The 17,248-nt window shown below is 43.3% G+C and overlaps 2 protein-coding genes across 4 annotated transcripts in view; both read left to right on the top strand.

Moving 5' to 3' along the window:
- Positions 1-6,970, top strand: part of shroom3 (shroom family member 3) — a 91,909-nt gene extending 84,939 nt beyond the window's left edge. For all 3 annotated transcript variants that reach the window (XM_049560042.1, XM_049560043.1, XM_049560044.1), the window contains one exon: positions 404-6,970. In XM_049560042.1, coding sequence (XP_049415999.1) covers positions 404-808 — 405 coding nt within the window. In that variant the 3' untranslated portion in view covers positions 809-6,970. The remainder of the gene's footprint in view (positions 1-403) is intronic.
- Positions 6,971-8,682: 1,712 nt separating this feature from the next.
- Positions 8,683-17,000, top strand: LOC125878676 (uncharacterized). The gene is made up of 5 exons (XM_049560057.1): positions 8,683-10,149; positions 11,777-11,944; positions 12,899-13,293; positions 14,641-14,828; positions 16,118-17,000. Exons 1-5 carry the CDS (start codon positions 8,760-8,762, stop codon positions 16,569-16,571), a joined length of 2,595 nt encoding a protein of 864 aa, XP_049416014.1. The 5' UTR covers positions 8,683-8,759; the 3' UTR covers positions 16,572-17,000.
- Positions 17,001-17,248: the final 248 nt, after the last annotated feature.

Below are 17,248 nucleotides of genomic sequence, written 5' to 3'. Positions count from 1 at the left end.
GCCACTGTGGCAAAGACCTAAGCTTAGTACATGTGGCACCCACTCTACCAAGTGAGCTACTGAGTGCCCTGACATGACGGATTTAAAGTATCTAACTGTAAAGCAAAGAATCTCTGTCCCTCTGTCTGTCCGTATATCTCAGGAAACATTCATTCGATGTACTTCACACGCAGGTGTATTGCTGAGGACCTAAGGATGTGCAGCGTCAAATCTGGTGCAGTCTAGACGTGTGGGGCGGGGCTTCAGAGCTATTTCATTGGTGTTTCTGGCTGCGAGTAGTAATTTAGTGATTTACTCTATGTACCCTTTCTCCAACAGGAAATGTTGGTAGTTGCAGTGACAGTTGTTAGTATATAAGATTGTATGTGAGCTGATAAATACTCAGTTGTCTCCTTCCTCTCAGGACTGCCTCCATCACAAGCGCTCTCTGCTCCTCGGTCAAACCGAAGACGCCCGGGAGCTGAAGGAGAACCTGGACCGGCGGCAGCGCGTGGTCCACGGCATCCTGTCCGGCTACCTCACCGAACCGCAGCTCCAGGACTACCGCCACTTCGTCAGCACCAAACCCTCCCTTCTGATTCGCCAGCGGCACCTAGACGACCTCATACGGCAGGAGGAGGAGCAGCTGACGCGACTGGTCGAGAGCCTGCCGCAGGAGCTGGCGGAGGCTCACGGTTGGTCGAGAGGGGGTCTGTTCCCATCACCGAGCCCCGCCCACTGCTCCTCCCCTTTCCCACCGCTGCTGCCACCCTCCGTGATGCCAGGCCCCGGCCACGTAGTCCGCTCCACCACTGTGACGTCACTGTGATGTCACGGACAGGCCGCTGTTCTGAGCGGCAGTGAAGGATAGAAAATGAAGAAGAGACAGCTGGCTCCCTAAAAACTTGCTCTGAGCTCTGAACTGAAGGAGCTGTACATGAAGGAAGCGTCGGCCTGAAACAGGCTCCGTTCACACTGAAACTATGCAGACTTCACACATGAAGAAGAGAAACCTTTAACGTGCCTCATTCTGTTCACACGTGACTGTGCGTTACACTTCTGTTCACCTCGACATCAGCGACCAGCGCTGTGTGGAATAAAGCTACTGCTGCCAACATTTCTAATGACCCTCTGGGAGGTTCACCGTCAGATGCTCCAAAGGACAATTCCAGTGTTGTGGGTAACTTCCTGAGGTTTTCTAACCCTCATCGTGTTCGACATATGTTTCTAAATATTCCTCTCAGTCCAGATGAGCGCGGAGCTTTAAGGCTGTAAACGTTAAAATCAGCTTTTTATGTTTCATTTCCAGATAGATGAGATTACAGGGGACCTAAAAGGGATAGTTCAGATTTTTTAAGCGAGGGGTGTATGAGGTATTTATCCATACTCAGTGTATTACCTACAGTAGATGGCAGTTTGCTTGCGCCCAGTTTGGAGATGCAGACAGAAATACCGCCATGGAAGCTAAGCAATGCACTGCTGTGGACGGGGCAGCAACACAATGTATTTCAGCCACCTAAAAAAATTGATATCAGTTTAAGTGTGCGATGTATTTAGAGTATTTTCATGGCTTTACTTTGCTGTCAGACAGTGCTTTCTGACAGGAAAGTGCAGCCACTGTATCTCTCTCTTCAAGGCCACCACACTCCACTGAGAAAAACAGTGATTTAACATTGCTAAACACAGGAGCTGCTGGTCTACCACTGCCTTGATAAGTGAGTTTCATTGGTGTAAATTTGGATAGTGAAGGCAGTGTGGTTGCACTGGGGCCCAAGTGCCACCTGGAAATTCGCCCATGTTCAAAGACGAACTAATTGAAAACAGTGTGATTTATATATATACCTTCAAAAAGGCAAACCGATCGTCGTCATGGTTTTCTTTGTGGTGAGATATTCAGTATCAATGTGTAAGAAAATTATATATTATGTGGATTTATTCTACCTTGTGCCATTTTTACTTCCACGGATATTCAGTGTCAGCAACTATACTCAACCAAAGTGTCTCGGCTGAAAGAAACGCATCTCCAAAGTGCTCTCTCGCACTCCCAGCTTGGTGGAGACGAGGCTTTAAATATGTTTTGCAGCGGCCCCCATCCACAGCAGTACATCGCTTTAGTTCAATGTCGGTACTCCTGCCTGCTTCTCAAACTGGGGGCATGCCGACTGACATCTACTGTAGGAAATTCACTGACTATGGATAAGTACCTCATACAAACCCACTTCAAAAAATCTGAACCGTCCCTTTTAGTTCCCCAGTTTCGGCCCTACATTCACCAACATCATGAAAACTCCTCGACACCAGAGAGTCTTAATCAAACTGACTGTAATACTGACACAGACTTTCTATACATCAGCCTGAATCATAAATAAAAGGAGAGAAATTTACTTCCACTCTGGAATTGTCCTTTAACGACCCTGACGGTGCTTTCAGGAACCTCAAACCTTCAGACGTTCCTCTTGAAACTCTATTTCTAACAAGAAGACAAAGTGAGCAGGTGTTTTATCTCCCAAAGACAAAATACTCTCTTCTTTAGAATGAAAAATCACTTTTTATCAAACTTTTCAGAAGGTCATCGTCTGCTCATGTTCAGCCAACGGACAAAATATAAATCAACACCAAAATACGAGGGACACTGTTTTGATTTTACTGCAACAAAAAGACTCAGAGGAGTCTGAGTGCACAGATCCTGCTCTGATCACTGTCACATGATACTGTAACACTACTGTCACTACTGTCTGCAGCTTGTAGCACTTTTCACTGTAGCAGCTCCACTACTGTCTGCTGCAGGATTTTTACACTGAATCATTAACATTGCTCTGCTTGTGCCTCTTTAAAAGACGATGTGATGAAACATTTGATGTTATAAAAAATTAGATTCCAAAGATTTTCACTGGATGATTTGTTTGCAGACATCAACTTGGTCTAAGTTTGGATTTGAGGTGTTGTTTGGTCCAAAAATTGATAATTCTTTTCTTCCCTTTTCAGCATTTTACTTAAGAATAACCGAATTTTTACAAATAAAAAAACGCCACAGTTTACTTTATCAAAAGATATTTAATTTATAATCATATAAACATAAAAAAGTGCTGATAATTGTCCTATTGATCACCTAATTCATTAAAATGACCTGTTTTGTCTTAAACATTAAATGCCTCGTTCAGTTTTCCAGGTTCCAACAAACTTAAACAAGCTGTCTCGGGGTATTTTAATTTTATTTCGCTGGTGTTCACATGTGGGTATCTGTGATATAAAACCATTCCAGTTCTGATAAAACTGTCTGTCGGCTGTCAGAGGAATACAGGCTGCACAGTGTAACACTGAAAAGGAATTCAACACTACTGTTATTAACAAACTGTGCGTCATATCTGTTTCAGAAAAGCAATAAGAAGCTGAAAATCTTTATTTAATCTCTGCCTGCTGTTGTTTCAGTTACTTGTATCAGTCAAGGACGCTGATGTGATCACAAATTTAAAGTCTCAAGGTCATAACCTTGATAGGGATTTTCACACTGCCTGTTCTTAGCCCCTTTTTCACACACACGGTGTTAACTCAGTGTTAACCTGAGCCCAGGGCTACATGATTCACACTGCACTTCTACTAGCCCTGGGAAACACGTCAGCTGTAACTCGTGTCTAATGTTTACATTCTAAAACGACGCGTGACTGTTTGACAGCGAGCAGCGTTGTTAAAATGTGGCCGTTAGCAGGAATTTTTGTGAGCGAGGTGCTAAAAGAACAAAATGAGAGGGAACAGCAGAGACAGGAAAAACTGAGAAGAACACAGATGGTGGAAAAATGTTGGCATTGTAGGTTCCTGCAAACCATGAAAACATGACATTTGCATATTATTATGTAGCAGATACATTCAAAGTTTTTGAACAATGCTGTGGTTAACGTGTGGTTAGGTTTAGGCACAAACACCACTTGGTTATGGTCAGGAAAAGATTGTGATTTGGATTTAAATACCCAAGTTTATGGGCACAATCCCACCTGGAGGTGCAGCGATGTCTTAGTAAAAACAACTGCTTTTCATGACACTATTCCAACAGGAAAAACAGCAACAGGTGACGAAAATACACCCATGTTTGGTGAGCTAGAAACACAGCAATGACTCACTAAAAAACAGTCGGTTTTCATCACACTGTTGTGGCAGAAAATGCAACTATGGCTCAGTAAATTACAACTGCTTTTCATAGTAATGTACCTGGTGGAAAAACAGCGATGGATTGCTAAAATACACCCAAGTTTGGTGGCTATACTGCAGCTAGAGACACAGCTGTGACTCGCTGAAAAACAACCTGTCTTCAACGCACTATTCTGGCAGAAAACCCAACAATGGCTCAGTAAAAACAACTGCTTTTCGTGGCACAATACCTGGTGGAAAAACAGCGATGGATTGCAAAAAGACATCCATGTTTGGTGGCTATAACGCTGCTAGAAACACAGCGATGACTTGCTAAAAAAACAACCTGTCTTCAACACACTATCCCAGCAGTAAACGCAACAATGGCTCAGTAAACAAACTTTTAGTGGCACTATACCTGGTGGAAACACAGCAACGGGTTGCTAAAATACACCCATATTTGGTGGCTATATTGCAGCTAGAAACACAGCTGTGACTCGCTAAGAAACAGTCGGATTTCATCACACTATTCTGACAAAACACAGCAATGGCTCTGTAAAAAACAGCTGCTTTTCATGGCGCTATACCTAGTGGAAAACAGCGACAGGTTGCTAAAATACATCCACATTTGGGGGCTATATTGGAGCTAGAAATACAGTGATGACCCACTTAAAAACAACCAGTTTTCATTACACTATTCAGACAAAAAACAACAATGGCTCAGTAAAAGCAACCACGTTTCGTTGCACTATACCTGGTGGAAAAACGGAGATGTATTGCTAAAATACATCCACATTTGGTGGCTATAACGCAGCTAGAAACACAGCTGTGACGCGCTAAAAAACAACTGCTTTTCATCACACTATTCTGGCAGAAAACACAACAATGGCTCAGTAAAAACAACCCCTTTTCATGGCACTATACCTGGTGGAAAAACGGAGATGCATTGCTAAAATACATCCACATTTGGTGGCAATAACACAGCTAGAAGCACAGTGATGACTTGCTAAAAAACAACCTGTCTTCAGTGCACTATCCCAGCAGAAAGCACAACAATGGCTCAGTAAAAAGAACCCCTTTTCATGGCACTATCCCCGGTGGCATTTTGCAATCAAGTGATGTTACTGCCTGAACCCTTATGTACAGCTGCATTCACTTGTCTTGTATGCCTGAAGAAGGTCACAGTGACCGAAAGCTTGCATTAAACTGACATATGCACAGTGTTTGAGTGTGCAGCTGCTGTTTTATGGCACTATCCCCGGTGGAAAAACAGCAGTGGGTCACTAAAATACACCCACATTTGGTGGCTATAACGCAGCTAGAAACACAGCTGTGACTCGCTAAAAAATAAGCAGTTTTCATCGCAATATTTTAGCAGAAAACGCAGTGATGACTTTTCATGGTACTATCCTAGGTGGAAAAACAGCAACAGGTCACTTAAATATACAATATAATATTAGTATAAAATAATCTTTCAAAAAAAGAAGAAATGTTAATATGATTCATATGATAATTGCAAATGTAACGTATTTGTGGTTTGCAGAAACGTAGAATGCCAACATTTTCTCCTGGCGACTGGGCGGACATGTTCCATTTCTCCTCAACTGACATCTCCGATCACAGACTCAGGAACAGCGCCGTTTCCGCCTGCAACCATTTCGATCTTTTTAAGTCACACGTTGTTTTAAGTTAGCCAGTTTGCGAGTTTCGTAGTAGTTTCCATTGCCGTCAGTGTTGAGTATGCACATACTGATGATAAAAGAAGTAATGTGATTGGACAACAAAACCAAGATGCAAACTGCCTCACATCTGTTTCACACTGATAAATTTAAGCCACGTGTTTAGTTGATTTTCAGAGGATAACTCTGAGGTTCAACCTGCTTCAGAGCAGGACGAGCAAGCCTGGTCCTAACGTCAGGATTATCCCACTAAAGGCAGTGTGGAAATGATTAACCCTGATGACATCACTATGACATCATCAGGGTTACTCTCTCAAATGTCTCCAGAGCCACAGCAGATATTAGACAAGTGTTTTTACAGCAGTACCGCCCATTTAACCCATAAACTGACCTTCATGTGTGCCCCTTTGATCTTATTTGAACGGTCCACCTTCATGACGTCACTTTGTGGTCATGGAAAATTAAAATAACCCTGAAAATACCAACGTTAACATAAAAAGTTACAAATTAAAAAAATTAAATTTTGGTCACAATCATAAAATAATGCTTTCACAATAATCATATTGTGAGATTAAGTTGCTGTAAAATAATTTGCTCTGCATTTTTACCTTCATTTAAGAGTGCACTGTCCCCTCTGGGCTCCCGTAGTTTTCCACAGAACACATTCTCCCACTTTGGATCAACTCTTCAGTCTGCCAGTGATGAATCAGGTTTATATTCAAGTAACACCAGTTTTTCCATGTAGCATGTGCCGTTTGGCTTCCCTACAGTTCAGTTCTTCTGGGGACTCCAAATGGCGTAAATCTGTATTTATTGTTTAACTAACAGCAGCAGCAGTGAGAGGGTTTTCACACAGCTGACCAGTTTTATCCGTTTCATCCACACCAACATTTTACTGTTTGAGTTTTTAGAGCACCTTTTAAATAAATATTCTGTTTGTCATATTCTCTGAGCGTCACACACACACACACACACACACACACACACACACACACACACACACAGTCTGTCCTCGTCAATAACCCAGATTTTATTGTTCATTATTGTTTGTTCTTGTTGTTTCCAGAGGCACAGCAGCAGAATATCTCAGACATTTTATCAGTGAATGAAATTCAATGTTCGCTTTATGAAAGAAGGACAATTAAATAACAGCTCCTGGTTTTTACAAAATAAATGTATTTTGTAAATGACTCTGTGTCGTCTGCAAGTTGTCTCTCTCTCACACACACTTAAATAAAAAGGTCTTCTGTGGTCCTTGCTCGGCCTGCTGCCCCCACGACTTGGGCTCAGATGAGCGGATGAAAATGGATGGATGGACAGCCCATGTGGTGGCGGTGCCTATGGGCAGTATATGCCCTGTATGGGATTGTCCACACTGGCCCCAGTTACTCACATGGGTGGATTTACCCACACTGGCTCTAAACATTTGTTAACAAATAGTAATAATCAATACTTTTAACTAATTGTGGTCAAAGGGAGTTTAATAACTGTGGAGAAGGAATGGTGCAGCAAAACTGAAAATAATTCCTTTCTTTTCATTGACAAAAAATGTTTGTATAAATAAAAGATAATAAAGATAAACTAGCCTGATAGTTTGATTACATGTAGTTCACTACTTCATAATTAACCAGTTAAATCTTTATGAATGCTTCAGAAACACAAAGGACAACAAGCTGAATAAAATAAATATTTATATGTATTTATTAAATTAATATTGATCCCACAAATGCAATTACTGGACAGTTATGATGCTGTGTATTTAGCTCCTGTTCCAGTCACAGTGTAACCAGAGCAATAAAAAATTCAGTGTGTTATATTCTTGTGTATTTTGTGTTTTCTTTATTTAATTATAAGAATGTACAAACAATCAGTCGAAACCATCCAATACCGAGGGATATTAGTTACAACAGGAATAGATAATAACATTAATAAATTATTAAATAATAATAATGTTAATAAAATAAAAATTTGAATAAAAACAACAACAATAATACAATCATAATTATAATAACAATTATATTAATTAACAACAAAAAATAACAACAAAAGCAACAATAATAAACATATTGAAAATAAAAAATAAGAATAAAAACAACAACAATAATAAAGATGTTAATATAATAATATTAATAATAATAAAATAATAAAAATTTTAATAAAATACAAAATAAGAATAGAACACTAATAATAATAATAATAATAATAATATTAATTCAGTAAAAAATAAGAATAAAACACTAATAATAATAATAATAATAATAATAATAAAATTAATTCAGTAAAAAAATAAGAATAAAACTAATAATTATAACAATAATAATGAAGATGTTTATAAAATACAAAATAAGAATAAAACAAGAACAATAATAATAACAAAATAATATTAATAACAAAGACGTTGATAAAGTAAAAATAAGAATAAAAACAACAATAACAACAATGAAATGCTGATACAATAATATTAATAATTATAATAATAATGATAATAAATGAGGATAATTTATGTGACAAACTTCATCAAGTGAACATCTCTGACATGGATTTCTTATTTGTTATAAATTTAAGAGCCACAAACAGCTTTTAATTTTGATTTAAACAACTTAAAATATAGGGTGGAATTAAGACACTGAGCCTCATGAATAATAATAATAATAAGATAAATTAGTGAACACAGTTTGTTTTTGTCACACTCTGAATGAATGATGAAATGAAATGTGTACCTTTAATAATAACTGCATGTGCTGTTTGCACAACATATAATCCTCCACACAGTGAAACAATAAGAGCAGCTGAAACTCTCTGTGCACGATGAGACACATCCGGGTACCCTGCAGGAATGCGGCAGGTAGGGTCAGGACAAATACCTGAGGTGGGCGGAGCCTAACTCCTCTGACAGAAACAACTCCCCGACCTTTGAGCCCAGCAGCTGGAGACAGACACGGACAGACACAGACACAGAGACAGGAGACAGAGACAGTTATGGCCACAGACTTCACTCAGGACTCGGTGTTACATTTCCTCCAGAGCTGCGGAGGCTCGGTGAAAAACTCTGACCTGCTGCTGCACTTCAGGAACTTCATCAGGGACCATCCGGACCGGAACCGCAACCGGGAGCAGTTCAAGAAGTTTGTCAACTCCGTGGCCACCGTCAAACAGATCGACGGTGTCTCTTTCGTCGTCCTCAGGAAGAAATTCAAAGGACATGTCCCCGGCAGCGGTGCAGGGAGCTCCCCCGAGCCCCCGCGACCCACCGCCGGGAAGAACACCGAGCTCTCCCCGGAGAGCGCGAAGCTGAGCCCGGCTTGGAGCGCAGAGAAGCCTCGGCAGAAAGCACCGCAGAGGGAGGCGGCAGCACCCGCCCCGCCGGGAGTCCCCGCAGAGAAAACAATCCTCCCCGCGGCTGGGATCATACTCAACAACAACAACAATGTGGAGACAAATCTGAACCTGAAGCAGGTGAGCAGCGCACCTGAGCTCTCAGGTAGACCAGCAGCAGCCCCTCAGGTGAAGACCCCCAGTGTGTCTGGGCCTCCTGCCCCAGTCCAGTGCACCAAGGTGGGGCAGCAGAGAGTGGGGTTTGTGCCTCCACCTGTGGCCCCTGCGGTCAGACATCATGTAGAGCCCACCCAGCAGGTCCAGGAGCCCCTCAGAGGGAGGCAGCCTGAGAGGAGTCTTCATCAGGAGCCTCCTCCTCTTCAGCTGCAGGACGCCCCGCGCCGCATCAGACACAGAAAGAGCTACAAATCTGCTGTGTCTTATGATGAAGATGAGGATGAAGAGGAGGAGGTGGTGGAAGTCCAGGTGAAGGGAGGTTCAGCAGGAGGAGCGCGGCCCCTGAGCGCTCCTCTCAGAGACACGGAGAAGGTCATCCCTGCCTCATTACCAAGCATCACAGCCACGCCTGCTCCTCCCTCTGTCTCCTCCTCTTCCTCCGCCTCTTCATCAGAAAGACAGCTCCCGAAGATTTACATCCAGGATATGGACGTGGAAATGATGCCCCCTGGTGGCAGCTGGGGGTCAGGGGTGGGCCACAGAGGACAGTGGGCCGCTCCGGGTCTAGAGTCGTCATCCACCAGACGCAGCCTGCCGTTAGACGCAGAGCGCTACGTCCCGTCTCCAGACCGAGCTGAGGAGGTGGCGCCTCACCGCGACGTCCACGCAGACCGCCGATACTCGCAGCCCACAGGTGTCCACCTGAAGCCCAATCAGGGTCCAGATCCAAGCCAAGGGGCGGGGCTTTCATCCAGTCACAGCAGCATCCTCTCACGCTCATCTGACACTGGCTTCTCCAGCGGCGACTGGCCGCCGTCTGGCTCCCCTGGTGGACTGAGGCGGAACAGCAGCTACGAAGATCTACTGGCGGTAACAGGTATGACAGCAGGCTGTGTGTTAAAGGCACAGTTCGGATTTTTTTTGCAGCGAGGTTGTTGAGGTACTTAACCATAGTCAGTGTATTAACTACAGTAGATGGTGGTCGGCACGCCTCAGTTTGGAGAAGCAGACAGGAGTACAGCCACTAAAGCTAAGAGATGTAACAGCAGCCACCTAAAACAGTCAATATTAACACTTTCCCCGCCAGAGTATTATTTTTAAGTTGCCAGCCGCCATCAGCATTTTTAATCATATTCACTGATCTTTCAAGAATAATTTGTTCTATGAATATGTAAACAGTATTTACATCAAACTAAAGAAGAGACGTCATTTCAAAAACAAAATCAATTTCACATTTACTATTTTTTGTTTTCCTTCCATCAGTTTGAACTGTATAAATGAAAATAACAATGATAATTCTGAAAATAATATTCTGTTTGAAGTATAGCAAAACAGGTTGCCACGTTCAGAGATCATTCTGTTGTCTCCGTCTCCTCTGTGGTCGTCTTGTCACCGTCATGGAGATCCCGATTTGTCCCACCAAACTCGTTCGCTTCATCGTCCAAATTGGTTTCAGAATGTTGGCCAATGTCAGAGTCTGTCAAAATCTCCACAGCTTGCGCAACTGTAAACTTTTCCGTCAGCGCCAGCTGTTTCTTGCAGTTTACAAGCTGCAACACCTCTGTAAACAACATCTTCTGGTTTCCAGCGAATCTTCCTTTTCTTTTGTTTTTGGACATGGCAATGCTGTTCTCTTTCACAAGTTGTATAACACCACCTATCTTATGACAGTGAAAACACGGATTGATGGAATATCTCGTCAATGGTGGAGAAAGAGTTAAATGTGCAGTGTGTAGGATTTAGGGGAACATGTGGGTAGAAATGGGATAGTATGTTTTCTTTGGTGTATAATAATTTGGAAAAACCTGAAAATAAGAATCATTGTTTTTTATTACCTTAAATTGAGCTGTTTATATCTACGAAGGGAGCAGGTCCACCTCTGTGGAGATCGCCATGTTGCACTGCCCTGACTCTACAGTAGCTCAAAACGGATGAACGAAACACAGCCTCTCGATAGGGCCATTTTGCATTTTCACATATGTCACCATAGTTAGTGGCCCCTCCACAACAAGAGCTTTGGAAAAACAGATTTGTTACGTGAAATTGTTTTATCTCATGGTTTTACCGGTTTAAATCACCTGGCATGTTTCTTTTGGAGTGGAGGACACCTCTGCAGATAATCCGGCTCCTGGTAAAACCCTCCTGAACAGTAAACAGTGAGGGAATTCTAACGGGGAGTTCACGCTTGACACATGAGAGAAGTTTCAGCTGGTTGCCATTTGCAATCGTCACCACTAGATGGCGCTAAATCCACCTAAATCTTCCACAGTGTTCCTTTAACTGTACGCTATGTTTAGAATATTTCTGCCGCTAGCTATCTTGTAGTAAAACATGTTTTTGAATGCTCATTTAGACCTATTCTTTTAATTATTTTTGGTCAAAAACGTCTCTTTTGATAGTAAAGGTCACTGACCCTGGTGTAGACCTTATGGGGAAAGTTTTTTATTAAAGGGTGATGCATAATGAAAATGCGGACTGTCCCTTTAACTCTTCTGTGTCGACAGGTAAGACTCGCGGGAGGTCTCAGATCCAGGAAGTCCTCCAGCAAGCCCATGAGTCTGTGATGCATCGGGCCACCATTAAAACAACGGCGCCTTGGCATCATTCCACAGGCAATCTCCTCGACGTCCAGGAGCCCACAGCCCGTGTGGTGCCGTGGCATCTCTCCACAGGTCAGAGCTAAAGTCTTGCTTTTCTCAGCAAACATTTAGTTTCATGATCCTTTCTGTGGTGAAGGAGCTGTTAGTGGAAAATGTCACAGACAGGTTACAGCTCTCTGAGCTCATTAAAGCATCAGTGTTTAATAGACTTTAGATTTAAACAGATCTTTGTGCACGACTGATCCTGTCTGCAGAGGGACTATGAGTACGGGCCTGGAAATATGTTAGTTGATTAATCAGTGAGTCTCTTGACAAAATAGATCCACATCACCTTGATGTCCACATCTCTGACAGGTCTGCTGATGTTATTCTAACCTTTATTTAATGGTCTAGTCTGTAGGATTTAATGGCATTTAGAGGTGAGATTGCAGAATTTAAACTTTACCTATGTGCCAAGCGTGCAGTAGGGGTGTACCAATCCATCGATCTGGATCGATATATCAACTAAATGATCAACAATCCAGTGTCACTGATGCAAAGTGAAATAATCGATCCATATCATCATTTTTAATTTTGAAAGTCTGTGTCAGCGTCAAACAGCGGCAGACAGATGGAAAGCAGCCGAGCAAGCATGCCGTATGTAAACGGCTGAACACCATCACAAAATGAAACACGACATAATGTTACCTGACTGTGAAGACTAGAAAAGTGCTACACAAGTGCAGTCCATTTACCATTTATCTTCTAAAACCAGCCTGGTAACCTACAAAACCAACAGAAAGGTAAGCACTGCCAATTCACAGAGAGCCAGGTGTGCAGAGGAGTGACAGCGTTTGAACTTCTCTTTCAAACACTCTTTTTCATTCTTCACACAATTATTACAATTTATGTTGTGTGTATAACAAAAAGGTGAGGGGCCGCTGTAAAGGCTTTTTGCCCCGCCTTGCATTGTGGCTGCTGTGAATATGACATGTCTCAGTACCTGTCTTGCTTAAATTATTCTTAACCCTTCACTCATCCCCTCAGATGATCTCTACAATGACCGTGAGGATGCAGAGTCAAGCGAGGGCTCCACCTCCTCGCCTCCACTGCGGCAGCGCCCATGGGTCGCCAGGCGGGTCAGCAGCCAGTTGAGGAGCAGGATGTGCCGCAGCCTGGGAGCCGATCTCGACCAGCTCCTCGAGGAGCAGGCGAGGGCAGCAGGAGGAAGTGAGGCGGCCCGGCTGAACCGCCTCCACCTGATCTCCTCCACGCTCAGCCTCCGCTACAACCTGTCGTCTTCCTCGCTGTCGTCCTGTTCCACACCGTCTCGCTCTCAAAGCCTCGCAGAGCTTGTGGAGAGGGTGGAGGGAAAGGGAGGGAGGAGGAGCCTTCCCACAGCTGTCTCCACCACTGGTCATCAGGAAGGCACCGGTAGGCAGGTGAGACTTATAGAGAGTACAAAGTTTGTTTTATATGTCTCATTCAAAGCGGTTCGTTTGGGCAGGTGTGAACACAGCAATCACACTCAGGTGTGCACCAAACAACCGGACTGAGACCTTCTTGAAGAGGTGGTCTCAGTCCGGTTCCAAAGGAACTCTGGTGCGGTTGGTTTGTGGTGAGAAGGTGTTGCGACCTGGATGTGAAGCAACTGCAGTCACATGACACATTGTTTGGGTTAAACATGAGCATGTTACAGTCCTGGAGGATTATTAATGTGCACCTCCTCCTGTACTGCCTTAATATGCACATTCAGCACATCCAATGCATCAAAACATTGTTTTCTAGTTGGAGCCGCGTTTGCCTCGTTTTCAAACTGTATGCTTTGACTAAAATGAACAATGACAGCAATATAGTCCACGATGAGCAGCGCTAAAATCAACCTGCGTAGTTGTCCCTCCATTGTGACATTAGAAAGTGTCACATTTATCTTGCAAGTGTACTCTTCTTCAACGTTTGCTTTACTTCCTGGATTTTTCCCACATGGAAATTCTGACCAATCAAGAGCAGCTTTCTCACACAAGGCATTTGATCTGGTCCTCTTGTAAATGCTGCCGTGAGAACACGAACCAACTCTAGGCAATTATACAACTTTGTGACAACATGAGTCCCTGATTCAGACTGGAGGAGATGACTATAGCGCTGAAAGCAGCCTGAGATCTTTTTTGTTGAACCAGAAATAGCCCCAAAATCACCATCACCAAACCCACCAGACTCCATTTAAATAACCAGTAATTTTATCATCATTAAACACACTTCATTCAAAGTTGACAGAAACAAAATAAAACTCACAGAAGCTATTTTGCTTTGTGTCTCCACTGTTCCAACAATCACCAGCTCTGGTTTGGTTGGAATTAACCCTTAATTCACCCAGTTAGATGTGAAAACATACTGCCTCTATATACGCTAAAATTACTGATTATTTAAATGGAGTCTGGTGGGTTTGGGGATGGTTAAACAAAAAGGATCTGTCTCTTAAATAAAAATGTCTATCTCTGAAGGAATCTTGTTCATAATGTTGTCAGACACTTAGAATAACAATCTGAGCCTGTCAGTGACAAAAACAAACACTTTAAGTGGATGTAAATTGACATTGCTAACACGCCCTGAGTGGTTACATTGCAGCCTGTTTTGCTGCTGCGGGCTGCGGCCATCTTGCTCAGTACTAGATCTGTTTTAAATATACATGTCTCCATCAGTCACTTGGACACAGAAACACAGGAAAATGGGGTCCAGTTTGAACAATACTGAACTTATCCTTTACATTTATGTTTGTTCCTTGTCATCAGTCACTGGTTCCTCTGGAGCCCAGGGAGCACGCCTGGCTGGTGAAGGGGGCAGCGGGTGCCTGGCCTGACATCTACTCCCTGTTCAGAGAGGACACGTCCCTGCTCAACAGGCAAGACTTCATCTCCGGCTTCACCGTGCTGCACTGGATTGCAAAACACGGCGACCACAGAGTCCTCAACACGCTATGGTAGGCAGCTAGCTGTTAGCCTCGTCAGGTTTACTCGTCTGGTTTATGTAGCGTTCTGCGGCTGGAATAGCGCAGAGCTATGTGGGCTGTAATTAGTGATATCTGAACAGCTCACATGGATTGTTGAAATGTTTCTGGTTCTTTGATTTCTCACACAAATGTGTCACATGCTATGTCTGTTTGCATTCTTTATGGACTCACACGTGCTATTTGAGTGCACAAGTTCATCCACTCTCACAAGTGTGACCAAATGCAGTGCACTATTTGTCACTGGATGATGTCCTTATAACAATCAAACAGTTAAGTGAGGAACACTGGACACTTCTTACTCTCAACAGTTGCCATTTTGGCTCCGTAGTGCAAGGGGAGGGGCAGCTGAGGAACCTACAATGGTTGTGGTTGCTTTCGTGAGCAAGCAAACAAGCCAGCAGATGTATTGGTGGGCAACAATTGCTGTTAAATGTTTGGAGTAATGCTCCATCCAGTTGCAGGTTGCCATTAAATAGGAGAGAGAGGACTTTGGATTTCCTGCCCGACATGTTATTAACTAGCCTGTGGAATAACTACAGGTACCAGCCCTGGACACTAACCTGACTCCTGTCTGACTGCTGAGCGTGGACACTGTGTCTGTCCTTTCAAAGTAAAGTCACACTTGGTCCAGTCATGTAGGTTTGGATTTATTTTGACAAGGAGCAGCTCCTGATAGAGTTTCTCTTTTTGTTTTTTATATTGCAACTAAGCAACCAATGAAATCTGACGACTAATGACCTTTCTTGTCGACTAATGTTTGGTCAGTTCACTGTAAGCTTCAGCTGTCTGCAGGCTCAGCTCCGCTTTGAGCTCACTTGCTAATATCTACAACGCTCACAGTTAGCATGCTAACATTCTGATGTACGTACGCATGTAACGTTTAGCGTGTTGCGTCAGGATTAATCTCAAAGTAGAGCATCAGTTTTAGATATTCTGTCATCAACTTTAATGTTGGACAAGTGGGGCTGTTGTCCTGATGGTTGCACTAGAGGTAAAGACATAAGATCACCAAGTTCACCCTCTGGGGACCGTGACTGTGAGGTGAGATATTTCACTCTCATTAATCGACCAACACTTCGCTGAAAAAGAACCAACACCACTTCAGCCGAGATGAATTTCTGTCAAATTCCTTTCAGCGTGAAATGATAAGATAAAATAAAAAATCCTTAAAACGTCAAAATGCACTTGAATATTTACTAAACTACTGTGAGAGGGATGTAAAACATGACACTGATTTTCTCTCCTTGTCTTGGTTGCAGGTACGGAGTTCAAAAGGCTGGTTTGACCTTCGACATGAACGCCAAGTCAGCGTGCGGCCACACGCCCCTCCACATCGCTGCCATGCACGGCCACAGGAACATGATGCGATTGCTGGTTAAGAAGTTTAACGCAGACGTGAAGCTGAGGGACACGGCGGGAAAGAGGCCCTGGCAGTACCTGAGCTGCAGCGAGCCGCCGGACATCTTCCAGCTGCTGGGAGCTCCACCGCGGCGGCCTGCTGGAGGAGGAGACAGGAAAGAAGACTCCAGCTGGGAACAGCCTCAGCAGCAGCAGCGCCGCCGTCGGAGGCATCACCTCTCCTTTGCTTCCTCCGGAGAGAGGCCGGTGACCATATCGGGCACGATGAGGGTCAAAAGGTCTTCGTCAATCGCCGCGTTCCTCAAACACAAATCGCTGCGGCGGTTTCAAGGTCTGTCTGAGCCCTCTATTTAGAAACTCAACTGATGGATTGGATTTTATTTGGAGAGTTCTAAAATCTGATTGGTTTACTGACCGTCGACTGAACAGCTGTTTGCTGGCTGGTTTCATAAACACAAACCTGAGTGGGGCCGTCCACAACACGGCCGGGATCAGAAAGTGGTTAATGACGTTCACTAACAGAGGAGTGCTGATTGTTGACACTGACACTTCCTCCTACTGTGACGCTTAAAGGTGCTGTCACACCTGTAGTCGGCTTCATGGGGTCCGGACCAAGGGAAACTGTTGTCTTACTAAGTACACGGAGAGGGAAACCATATTTTTAACAGCTTTTGACCTGGGATCAATCATGAAACATTCCCATATTCACAGTATTTATCACTGTAACTGTTTACTGTAATGTCCACGTGTAAACACATAAATAAATACACATAAAATACATCATGATAGATAGACCTTTATTGTTGTTGCACAAGTACAATAGAGTGTGTCAGGGCTGATGTCAAAACCCGGAAGTTTAGCATCGCGCTGGTTCCCGGAAGAGAAAGTGAATGTGATTTTTGCATTGCGTTTTGGATTATGTCAGAAAATAAGCTCCGTTTATGATACTTACAGGTTTTGTTCAGTTAGATAATCTTCACATATGAACACCTTTCATACCACATTTGAAGCTTAAATGCGATCGGCAGAAG

Source organism: Epinephelus fuscoguttatus, linkage group LG18, assembly GCF_011397635.1.
Source record: "Epinephelus fuscoguttatus linkage group LG18, E.fuscoguttatus.final_Chr_v1".
In the NCBI taxonomy this organism is placed as follows: Eukaryota; Metazoa; Chordata; class Actinopteri; order Perciformes; family Serranidae; genus Epinephelus; species Epinephelus fuscoguttatus.
Note: the sequence above shows the minus strand (reverse complement) of the source record. Positions and strands in the feature narration are given on the sequence as shown.